Source organism: Tachysurus fulvidraco, chromosome 6 (genome assembly GCF_022655615.1).
Source record: "Tachysurus fulvidraco isolate hzauxx_2018 chromosome 6, HZAU_PFXX_2.0, whole genome shotgun sequence".
In the NCBI taxonomy this organism is placed as follows: Eukaryota; Metazoa; Chordata; class Actinopteri; order Siluriformes; family Bagridae; genus Tachysurus; species Tachysurus fulvidraco.
In genome coordinates this window covers 1,576,799-1,589,298 of record NC_062523.1, presented here as the reverse complement: position 1 = coordinate 1,589,298, position 12,500 = coordinate 1,576,799, and the positions used below count along the sequence as shown (strand labels likewise).

General features: G+C 44.0%; 1 protein-coding gene across 7 annotated transcripts in view; it reads left to right on the top strand.

The window, feature by feature from the left end:
- Positions 1 to 12,500, top strand: part of gulp1a (GULP PTB domain containing engulfment adaptor 1a) — a 157,011-nt gene that overhangs the window by 115,249 nt on the left and 29,262 nt on the right. For all 7 annotated transcript variants that reach the window (XM_027168114.2, XM_027168115.2, XM_027168118.2 and 4 more), the window contains one exon: positions 9,689 to 9,758. In XM_027168114.2, the coding sequence (XP_027023915.1) occupies positions 9,731 to 9,758 (28 nt within the window). In that variant the 5' untranslated portion in view covers positions 9,689 to 9,730. The remainder of the gene's footprint in view (positions 1 to 9,688; positions 9,759 to 12,500) is intronic.

The following is a 12,500-nucleotide window of genomic DNA, read 5'->3' as shown; positions in this document are numbered from 1 at the left end:
TCCGTGTCGCGCTTTCTGACAGCTCGATTGGCCGTGAACGTGTTTCAGCAGCGGTCTTGTTTTCCCGGTCTGTTTTAGCACCAGGTCTGATAAGGTCTTGGCAAACGGCACTCTGTATCTCTGCACCGTTCCATGAAGGACTTTAGGGAGCACAGAAATATGTCCTGACTCCAACGCTGGCTGCGTTCATGATGAAAGATTTGCACGGCGACGCGACTGAGAGAATTCTTTGCTCTGACTTTGCCAGTGATGCACTCGAGGTGAGGTACAATAAAAAACTGTCTTTTCAGATTATTAACTTTAATCCAGTTAATGCCAGGTCTAGGAATTTATTAAAGCACTTAATATCACTGGAAGGTTCTTGTAGAAAGTGGGATTGTGTATAAAACTTGGGCTCGTAGCTTCCACAAGATAAACTGAGGAAATATCCTTTTTTTGTCCTCGCCTTCAATTACTAAACATATTCATGAAGCTTTGCCTTCCAGAAGCGCTTGTGAAGTCTGTTTGATTAATAGCTTTAACCAGGGGAGGTTCTAGAGGCGGGGTCACAGGGGCCCTGGCCCCTGCTGAAATCTGATTGGCCCCTGATTGGCCCCCATTCTATCAATCATTGACGAGAAGAGCAACTGGAGAATTTTTTACAATGATCACAGATGCAATTCCACCCTCAAACTTTCGGCGGCACTCGAGCATTTTAAAAAGGAACGACTGGCGAAATGTATTTGCACTGAATAAACTATTTTGTGTGCTTGAATGTACACTGCACTTGGCCCCTGAATGTAACATGTGGCCCCTTAATCCTTAATGGCCCCTGTTACAGAAAAATCCTAGAACCACCACTGGCTTTAACCATTTACCAAATGTTATTATTTGAGCTAACTTCCCATCCCCGCTTTCTATTTGGTCATTTCAACTTCCAAAGACTGTCAAGAAAAATAATCATTTATAATGTCAAGAAAAAGACAAGGTTCTTTGGAGGTTTAACAGTTTAAGATATTAAACTAAAGTAATAATAATTTGCATTAACGGGGGGGCACGGTCGCTTAGTGGTTAGCATGTTCGCCTCACACCTCCAGGGTTGGGGTTCGACCCCCGCCTCCGCCTTTTTGGCACTCCGTCCAGGGTGTATCCTGCCCCGATGCCCGGTGACGCCTGAGATAGGCACAGGCTCCCGTTGACCCGAGAAGTTCGGATAAGCGGTAGGAAATGAACGAATGAATGAATTTGTATTACCTTTACATGGCAAGAGGAAAAAGATAATTCACTGTAAAACTCTTAACAGTCAATAAGTTTCCCCATTGTGTAAAAGTCACCAAATTCACGCATTTTCACCAAAAGACTGATTTCATATTTATTATTATTATTATTATAGAATTAAAGGCTCATTGTTGGGGAGTTTATAACCTTTTTTGGTCTCTAGCTATTATCTGGATGACGTAACCTTAAAGTATGTCGCTATCAGTGGCGATTAATGTCAATACTTCCCCATGATCGTAATCGAGGACGACATTCACACTAGATTATTCAGGGATGAGTCGCTGACCCTATTTTGTGTGAAGATGGCTTCATTTCCCACTGTGTGGACAAAAACAAGCTTCCAGAAGAGTTTGTATGGTATCTGATTGCTGTTGCGTTTCTCACATGGCCACCTTTGTCTCTAGATTTCCACCTGACTCGTGTTGTAGGTCTGATGATTTTATTCTGAAGATGATCTCCGTTGTTGCAAATGCCACGTTATTATACCTCAAGCGTAATAATGCCTGACTTGAGCAACACCCACGTCTTGCATCGGTGAAGCAGTAACGGGGAATATTAGCAATTAGAAGATCTGCACCTTGGCCTCTATGGCTAGGTTTGTGTTCTTTTGAATGCAAAAATTGAGCAAGGCAAAGCTTGTGATCGATTGAGAAGAAAACAAAAATGTCCTTATCCAAGAAAGGAAGGTGGAATCCTACAGTATGTTGATTCCATTGGAGGATTTGGTGATGGACACTGGTTCATCATCCCATCCATCCCTTGCCAGGACCATGATCTTGTCTGTAATTGACATATAGGATGTGGCAGCTCAGTGGTTAAGGTGTTGGTCATAAGCTTGAACCCCAGGGCCACCACGATGCTACTACTGGGCCCCTGAGCAAGGCCCTTAACCCTTAATCACTCATCTATATAACTGAGATAAATGTTAGTCCCTCTGGATAAGGATGTCTGCCAAATGCTGTAAATCTATATGTAAAAATATAACACATTTAGCAGGGATCTAAACACAACCAGGTCATTATCTTGTCTTCGGTTACTTTACTTTTAAGTTAAAGTTACTTTTAACAGCTCGCTTTCATTATTTTCTTCCGATATTTAGATAACATTTACTACTGAGAACAGTATAACTATCAACTAGTGCACCTTTAACATTTGTTCCCCATTCTTTAATATATAAAAGCCTATTTCCTTCTCACATATTGGCTTCCTTCTCTTTCTTTAAATGAGATGATCTGGTCAGCAGTAGGTCCCTAACTATACTATACATCAAGAAGGACATTTTTATGTCAAGCGGAATGTGCGAGATGTAACTCACGCTATTGTACCAGATAATTCTGACGTGATGTACAGTCTCCTGAACAGACACAACACAGAGACGCGATGCGAATGCCGCTGATGCTGTGGGCAGACGAATAGCGCCAATATCTCTGATGTGTTCATGGTGTTTATGACCTTTCTATGACTGTATTGTACTCTGAAGGAAACGACACGGTTTTTTGCTTGTGGTTCTGTCAGTTTACATTTACAGCGTTTAGCAGACGCCCTTATATCCAGAGCGACTTACATTTTATCTCATTTTTTTATACAACTGAGCAATTGAGGGTTAAGGGACCTGCTCAGGGGCCCAGCAGTGGCAGCGTGGTGGACGTGGGAATCGAACTCACAACCTTCCTATTGGTATCCCAACACCTTAACCACTAGGCTACCACATCCCTCAGTTAATTTATATACTTGTCGTTTATGTCAGTGATCCCCAACCTTTTTTTGCCGCGGACCGGTCAATGTTTGATAATTTTACCGCGGCCCGCTGAGGGTGGGGGGTGGGGGTAGCTATACAATTAAATTAAAATGAATAATTTTAATGTAATTGTATTTAAACATGCCTTTTTAACTCACTACAACGCTAAAGCAATGAGAACCCTGAGCTTGTTTCTTTACAACGAGACGGTTCCATCTGGGGTAACAGGAGACAATGACACCCGAAGTCTGTCGCTTATGTCCAGTTTATTCCGTTGTTTTGTTTCGGTTGCCGTCACTGCAGAAATCCCCGCTTCACACAGATAGCATGTCGGACATGACGATAGGGATGTAAGTGCTGTGGTGACAATCTCAGGGTATTCCGCCATGACTTTAATCCAGAACACCGGCAGAGTTTCTAACTTTCTAACGACGTCTGTTTCCTGCTCATTTTTACTAATTTGTGGGTTAAATTTGAGCAAACACAATATACACGTACACCAAGCACTGTTAAACATGACAAAGTACCGGTGAACAGAGAGAAGAGCGATACACACCTTCTCTCTCCACCAAAGCTACAACACCACTGCCGCTCGCAGCCGCTCGGCTCCAGACGTCACCTAAACCCGGCCTGATATCACGATATTTTGCACATGCGCGGTATCGGTGTGGCTTTAGGTGACGTCTCTCAGCTCCCGGTTAACTTCTCGTCCATGGAAAGTCGCACAAACCCGAGAGAAATACACCACAGTAAATAAAATGGGAATAATTTAATGTTCCTTGGGCGGCCCGGTACCATTTGTTAAAAACATTGTATTTATTACCTAAATTGTTGTAACTGTTATGTAATCCATTCCCATTGTGGAAACAGCAGCATACAAACTTATAGTAAATATATTTATAGTAAATATTAAATTTGTGCTAATTTCTCTTTATTTGTCACATATACTTTACAGAATGGTGAAATTCTTTTCTTTACATATCTCAGCATGCTAGGAAGTTGGATTCAGCCATGATACACACCCCTGGAGCAGAGAGAGAGAGAAGGTTAAGGGCCTTGCTCGACGGCTCATCAGGTGCACTTTAGCAGTAATGGGGCTTGAACCTTCAACCTTCTGATCAAACCCAGATCCTTAAACAGTGAGCTAGCACTGACTACATGTATATGAATAATAGCCTCAAGGCTCCTGACTGACTGAGTAAATTGTTCAAGTCTACAATTCATTTCTTTGTTCAGCTCCATTATATTTAAATGATAAGAAATTCAGTTCTAAGAAGCTTTTGTCCAAAAGGGATTTACAAATTGAGCTTAATAGTCATTGAGCATCATCCATTATAAGGCTAGTGTGGAAAAAGTGAACGTTTCTCGCCCTTTAGATGAACTGTACGATTTTGAATGTCAGCTTTTAGCTTCTTGTACCCATTGCATCTCCCGGACATTTTCTGAACTTGAGATGTTATGAGACTTGTGATGGCGGTTAATTGAGCATGAATAATTTAGGGTTTTTGTTGCATGGGAAATTTAGAAAAGTCTGAAATGGACTAGTTTCTTTTTTGGATTTTTTATTAGATATACAATTGTATTTTGATTCTCAAAAACATAATAATTTGGTGCTTGCTGTATACGGTATAGGGGCACGGTGGCTTAGTGGTTAGCATGTCCGCCTCACACCTCCAGGGTCGGGGGTTCGATTCCCGCCTCCACCTTGTGTGTGTGGAGTTTGCATGTTCTCCCCGTGCCTCGGGGGTTTCCTTCGGGTACTCCGGTTTCCTCCCCCGGTCAAAAGACATGCATGGTAGGTTGATTGGCATCTCTGGAAAATTGTCCGTAGTGTGTGTGTGTGTGAATGAGAGTGTGTGTGTGCCCTGTGATGGGTTGGCACTCCGTACAGGGTGTATCCTGCCTCGATGCCCGATGACACCTGAGATAGGCACAGGCTCCCCGTGACCCGAGAAGTTCGGATAAGCGGTAGAAGATGAATGAATGAATAAATGTATACAGTATAAAGTAGTATGTTTATTTTTTGACACTACTGCATGATGATGGGTTCCTCTTTGACTTCTGGGCTTCTCTTGGGTTTCACATACCAAGATCAAAGAATCTTTCCTCACCCTTAAGCACACTTTTCATCATGATCATCCTGTCTGGACTCAGAGTTTTGCTTCATGGTCATGAATTTAATTCAAATCAGGTTACAACGACTAACGCCCTGTAGCTCTGACCTTAGTAATGATGAAGTCCTTTGAACGACTGGTAAGAGACTTCATCACTGCATCACTACCAGACACACTGGATCCACTACAGTTTGTGTACCACCAAAACCGCTCTACTGAGAACACCATCGCTCATCTTCTCTGATGAGCCACCTGGACTGCAGAAAAAGGAATTATGCAAAAACACTGTTTGTGGACTGACACTTTAACTCTGGACTTGCACAGCACCACTTTGTACACTTTATACACACCATACTGCATATTTTTTTTTCCAAATTGCATTCCTTATGTTTGAATACCGGACAGGTGCATAAAGCATTTCACTGCATGTCTGTACTCTATGTGTGTGTGTGTGTGTGTGTGTGTGTGTGTGTGTGTGTGTGTGTGTGTGTGTGACAAATACAATTTGATTTGATTTGTTAAGGTGCTAATTTATTGAGGCTTCTGTGAGTACGGAGAAGTTGGCTCCACATCGGAAAAGAGATGCTTTGCATCTTAGGTTAAATTCTGTAAACTCAGAACAAGCAGGAAGTAGGAAAAATAAGTAACTTGAGAAGTGCCTTTATTTGTGTTTGTAAAACAGGAAAAATGTCTGAAAAATGTCTGTATTGCTCTACTTATGTGGCTGTAGCACATATAATGTCTAATATCAACTATAAAATAAACGTTGGCTCACAAAAATCAACTAAGCGCTTCACCAAACCTGTGCATGCTTTAATAAAAGTGAAATGTAATGAAGCTATGTCACAGTGTTTCTGTGGGAAACAGGTCCAAATGAGTGCTTAAGGTCTAGAAGAAAATTAACTTTAACTGCACTAGTCAAGTCGAGTCAAGAAGCTTTTATTGTCATTACAACCATATAATAGCTGTTACAGTACACAGTGACATGAGACGACGTTTCTCCAGGATCAGGGGGCTACATAAAACAAAGACAGGGCTAAGGACATGTAAGTAGTCTTAGCCACATAAAGTGTATCTGTGTGACCTGGTGTACACTGTGTGAGACAAGACAGACAAGACAGTGCAGGACAAAAAAATACAAGACAATAAACAGAAACAGCACCAGTGTAAATACTGTACTGTATGTTCAACAATATGTGTGCAGAAATACTGCAGTGAACACATGAGTGTTATAGCAGTTACATGATGTAAAGTATTGTGCAAACAGCAATCGACTGAAATGTGAGCCAGAATGTGTAAAGAGCAGAAACAGTGTGTAAACAGTCTGATATGGTGGTGCTGTAGATACAGTATGGATGTATATTGGAAGAGTGTGTATTTTGTGTAGGTCATTACAGTCCATACCGTCTTGTGCTCGGTACAGTTCAGTTATTAAGGAGTCTCATGGCTTGTGGAAAGAAAATGTTACACAGTCTGGTCGTGAGGCGCGAATGCTTCGGGAACCTTTTTCCAGATAGCAGGAGGGTGAAGAGTGTGTGTGAGGGGTGTGTGGGGTGAAGAGTGTGTGTGAGGAGTGTGTGGGGTGAAGAGTGTGTGTGAGGGGTGTGTGGGGTGAAGAGTGTGTGTGAGGGGTGTGTGGGGTGAAGAGTGTGTGTGAGGGGTGTGTGGGGTGAAGAGTGTGTGTGGGGTGAAGAGTGTGTGTGAGGGATGTGTGGGGTGAAGAGTGTGTGTGAGGGGTGTGTGGGGTGAAGGGTGTGTGTGAGGGGTGTGTGGGGTGAAGAGTGTGTGTGAGGGGTGTGTGGGGTGAAGAGCTTGTGTGAGGGGTGTGTGGGGTGAAGAGCATGTGTGAGGGGTGTGTGGGGTGAAGAGTGGGTGTGAGGGGTGTGTGAAGTGAAGAGTGGGTGTGAGGGGTGTGTGGGGTGAAGAGTGTGTGTCAGGGGTGTGTGGGGTGAAGAGTGTGTGTGAGGGGTGAGTGGTCTGAAGAGGGGTGTGTGGGGTGAAAAGTGTGTGTGAGGGGTGTGTGGGGTGCATAGGGTTGTGTGGGGTGAAGAGTGTGTGTGAGGCATGTGTGGGGTGAAGAGTGTGTGTGAGGGATGTGTGGGGTGAAGAGTGTGTGTGAGGGGTGTGTGGGGTGAAGGGTGTGTGTGAGGGGTGTGTGGGGTGAAGAGTGTGTGTGAGGTGTGTGTGGGGTGAAGAGTGTGTGTGAGGGGTGTGTGGGGTGAAGAGTGTGTGAGGGGGGTGTGGGGTGAAGAGTGTGTGTGAGGGGTGTGTGGGGTGAAGAGTGTGTGTGAGGGATGTGTGGGTGAGAAGAGTGTGGTGTGAGGGGGGGTGTGGGGTGAAGAGTGTGTGTGAGGGATGTGTGGTGTGAAGAGTGTGTGTGGGGTGTGTGGGGTGAAGAGTGTGTGTGAGGGGTGTGTGGGGTGAAGAGTGGGTGTGAGGGGTGTGTGGGGTGAAGAATGGGTGTGTGTGAGGGATGTGTGGTGTGAAGAGTGTGTGTGGGGTGAAGAGTGTGTGTGAGAGATGTGTGGGGTGAAGAGTGTGTCTGAGGGGTGTGTGGGGTGAAGTGTGTGTGTGAGGGGTGTGTGGGGTGAGAGTGTGTGTGTGGGGTGTGTGGGGTGAAGAGCTTGTGTGAGGGGTGTGTGGGGTGAAGAGCATGTGTGAGGGGTGTGTGGGGTGAAGAGTGGGTGTGAGGGGTGTGTGGAGTGAAGAGTGGGGTGAAGAGTGGGTGTGAGGGGTGTGTGGGGTGAAGAGTGGGTGTGAGGGGTGTGTGGGGTGAAGAGTGTGTGTCAGGGGTGTGTGGGGTGAAGAGTGTGTGTGAGGGGTGAGTGGTGTGAAGAGGGGTGTGTGGGGTGAAAAGTGTGTGTGAGGGGTGTGTGGGGTGAAAAGGGGTGTGTGGGGTGAAGAGTGTGTGTGAGGCATGTGTGGGGTGAAGAGTGTGTGTGAGGGATGTATGGGGTGAAGAGTGTGTGTGAGGGGTGTGTGGGGTGAAGGGTGTGTGTGAGGGGTGTGTGGGGTGAAGAGTGTGTGTGAGGTGTGTGTGGGGTGAAGAGTGTGTGTGTGTGTGTGGTCCACAATGCTGTTAGCTTTGTGGATGCAGCGTGTGTGTAAATGTCCATGATAGAGGGAAGAGAGCCTCCGATGATCTTCTCAGCTGTCCTCACTCTCCACTGCAGGTCTTGTGATCAGAGATGGTGCAGTTCCCAAACCAGACAGTGATGCAGCTGCTCAGGATGATCTCAATGGTCCCTCTGTAGAACATGGTCAGGATGTGGGGGAAGATGTACCTTTCTCAGCCTTCGTAAGAAGTAGAGACGCTGCTGGACTTTCTTGGTGATGGAGCTGGTGTTGAGTGACCAGATGAAGTTGTCCGCAAGATGAACATCAAGAAATTTGGTGCTCTTGACGATCTCTACAGATGATCGTGGATGTTCAGCAGAGAGTGTTCGCTCTGTGCTCTCCTGAAGTCAACACCCATCTCTTTAGTTTTATCTACATTCAGAGAAAGGTTGTTGGTTCTACACCATGTAGCTAGCTGTTGCACCTCCTCTCTGTATGCTGACTCGTCATTCTTGTTGATGAGACCCACCACGGTCGTGTCATCGTCAAACTCGATGATATGGTTCGATCTGTGCATTGCTACACAGTCAGGAGAAAGCGAGGTGAACAGCAGTGGGCTGAGCACACAGCCCTGAGGGGCTCCAGTACTCACTGTGGTGGTGCTGGAGATGCTGTTCCCGATCCGGACTGACTGAAGTCTCCCAGTCAGGAAGTCCAGGATCCAGTTGCAGAGGGAGGTGTTTAGTCCCAGCAGGCAAGTGGAAGTGGCTATGAATGTTCTGGGCATGTGCACAATGTCCTTGCATGGTCAGTGGTGGTCAGTGCTTCAGTCAAATTACTTTGTCCATAATAACATTTAATCAAGAGCTTTGTGAGCTTCTGCTTTAATACAGCCTTCTTTTATACCCCTCTGAGAGCCAGAACAGATTATATACGTATATTTCATTCTAGCACGACATACATAAAGAATGGCATCGTGCTCGTATGTGTGAAGAGGCACTGAGCTGGTTACAGGAAGGTTGTGGGAGAGAATTTGAAGATTTTAATTAAAGCCTTACTCTGATTGTTCGTGACTTCCCCGAGGCTCGGTTGATATAATGCTAATTTAATCTGACAAAAATGGCATCTTGGTGTCTCGCTTTCTTTTCGCCGAGCTACGACTTCTTTAATAGTTCATTCATTCACAGGAAAATGAGTATCGAACTGCTGTTGTGTTGCTCAGGGGACTTTAATCGATAATGATACGAGACACGAAGATGTCGGATCGTTCGCAGTGTCGAACAAGAAGTGTAAACGATTAACGGCTCAGTTTGAGACAGAGGTTTAGTTATTGTTTATCTCTTCATGCGTTATGTAGATCAAATGGACTGTGTAATAAAGCTTTTGTGTGATGCTCAGGTGGTTTTGGAGAGCTAATAAACAATGCACAGACTTATGCTACTAGATGAATGTGTCAGGTAAAAAGTGTCGTTTCTGCAAATGTAGTTTTTCTGATTTTAAATGTCTGGTCTTGTTTCTCCAGGTTCGAGTGGCACGTTCAGGGTGACGTCGCACACCTTCCAGCATGAGTCGTCCGTTTAACAGGAAAAAGGGTGAGCGATTGTGTTGGTTCTCTTCCATGCACTTTCCTCATCTATCTATCTATCTATCTATCTATCTATCTATCTATCTATCTATCTATCTATCTATCTATCTATCTATCTATCTATCTATCTATCTATCTATCTATCTATCTGTCTATCTACAGTATCATGAATGTCATAGGGACCCTAAAAAGTTACTCTAGAGCTTCTAAAACAACCAAAACACCACCAAGAACAATAAGGTGTGTCATCATTATATCATTCTGTATAAACAGAGAAAGTACATGACGTTATTTTATCATTAACACAGAAAAAAGTTAGCATTAGCATGTAGCTACCTACTATGATGTGTGCTGATAACTGATCATATTGCGGTAAAGTAAAAGTGTATTAAACATTATTGTACTTAAGGTACATTAACAAAGGCGCTAACAGTAGCCCCGCCCCCAGGCACTAACAGTAGCCCCGCCCACAGCCCCGCCCACAGCCCCTGATGCAAGCGGTTCTTAAGTCTAGACCAGCGACGTTTTGGTGCTACTTAAGAACCACTTTTCCTGGTTCAGAGCCGGTGCTTTGGCGGTCGAAACAGAAAGAACTGGTTCTAAATTAGGCTCCGAACTTGCACTCGAACTGCCTCGGTAGTAAAAGGGCATTAGAGACTAAAGTCCAGCCGGCCAATTCAGCACCACAACAAGAGTGACATTTACCGAAGAGAAAACTCTAATCGTTTGTGTGACTATGCATTCATTAGCACTCGGTTCCCAGAGGGAGATAATGAGCAGGACTCGTTATGAGGATGACACTAGGAGCGAGTCGATCTTCTGATGTGTCGTCTGCGCACCTAATGTCAGCAGAGTCACCGTGAGCCGTTTCATCATTACAGCCAGTCAATATCACATCAGGCTAAATATCGCATTAGACTGGCATAAATCGGATGGGGGAAGAGCAGAGGGGTGAACCGAAGAACATTCACTTCCTCTTTATGCAGAATTATTAATGTAGACTAATGAGCTGGTCGGGAATTTTAAGGTCAGCGGATTTAAAAGCCGTATTTTGACTATGTACTTTTTAAGTTTGTGCTTTAATGGATTTTCCATTAAAGAACTCGAGGATTATAAATCTATTGATTATTGCTGCTCATTTATTATAAAGGAGCTTTTTATTGTAAGTTACGGGACACAAGCTGCAAATGATCAGGGTGTTACTGTGGACGAAACTCTGGCAAATGTCCCAGATTGTCGGCTCACAGCGTATACACACGGATCATGAGTACGGCGTTCGTTTCCCAAACCTTACCTAGACTTTGGTTTTCAGACATATTTTGGTTTTTACTAACAAGGTTTTGTTTAATAAATCCTTTTTCGGGGATGAAACATTTACACCTAACTAGCATGCTAGGACATTTTATTTTAGAATGTTGGTGACAATCTTACAATCATCCCGAGCTTTAGCTTAAAGCTGCCGTCTAAATCCACTAGCAACTAACTTAGATAACTAACCAGCAACCACGAAGTAACTTCTTTTGGTAAGTTGCTGTTGATTTCTCTCTCTTTTTTTTTATTAATCCCCTTATAAATCCGTCCGTCCGTCCGTCCGTCCGTCATTTCCTAACACCAGTTCTTCTTTCTCCATGTAAGCATCTCACCATCGATCCTAAAAAATTCTATAAAAATACTCTCTGCTCTGAACATCGTGCCTCATTAAGTCAAAGAAACTCCACATCTCTGTGCACATTTTGTTCCATAATTGTGATGGAGTTTAATTGTTGCTAATTTAGATCGCTGGTCCTTCATCCTGCTGGGCTCAAGAGAGGAACCAAAGAAAGCTGTTTGTCTGATCACAAAACGGACTAATTGGCCACAGATTCTTTGAAAACCATAGAGCATACAGTACAAAAGCTGTGCATCCAATTAGCAGACACAGAATGCTAAATCACCACAGTGCCCAGGATTTAGAGCATAATGAACTCTAAAGCAAACATAAAAAGCCTGTCCCCCGACGTGCCTGATGTTCCACAGTAGGAAGGTATTCGGTTACTGCAGCAGTCACAGTTTTGTCTTTTCTGACTACAAAGCAAACTAATGATGGAGAAACAGTGTAATTAGTGACAATCTTGTGTTCCTTTAAAATCATTAGTGTCATTATGGGAGGTCTTTGATTTAATAACAGTGCTTCGTATTGTATCAGATGTTCAGTAGAATGTTCTTGCCTTAAGCTTATGCCATGAATCCTCTGTGCTTAAGCATTAGTCAAGTCAAGTCACCTTTATTGTCACATCACCGCAGCACATGTGCCATGGTGAGTGAAATTCTTGGTAGCGAGCTCCAGAAATTGCAGAACCATTTACAGTACAGACCAAAAGTTTGGACACCCCTTCTCATTCAGAGTTTTCTTTCTTTATTTTCATGACTATGAAAATTGTAGATTCACACTGAAGGCATCAAAACTATGAATAAACACGTGTGGAATTAAATACGTACAAAACAAAAAAGTGTGAAACGACTGAAAATATGTCATATTCTAGGTTCTTCAAAGTCGCCACCTTTTGCTCTGATTACTGCTTTGCACACACTCGGCATTCTCTTGATGAGCTTCAAGAGGTCGTCACCTGAAATGGTCTTCTGACAGTCTTGAAGGAGTTCCCAGAGATGCTTAGCACTTGTTGGCCCTTTTGCCTTCACTCTGCGGTCCAGCTCACCCCAAACCGTCTCGATCGGGTTCAGGTCCGGTGACTGTGGAGGCCAGGTCATC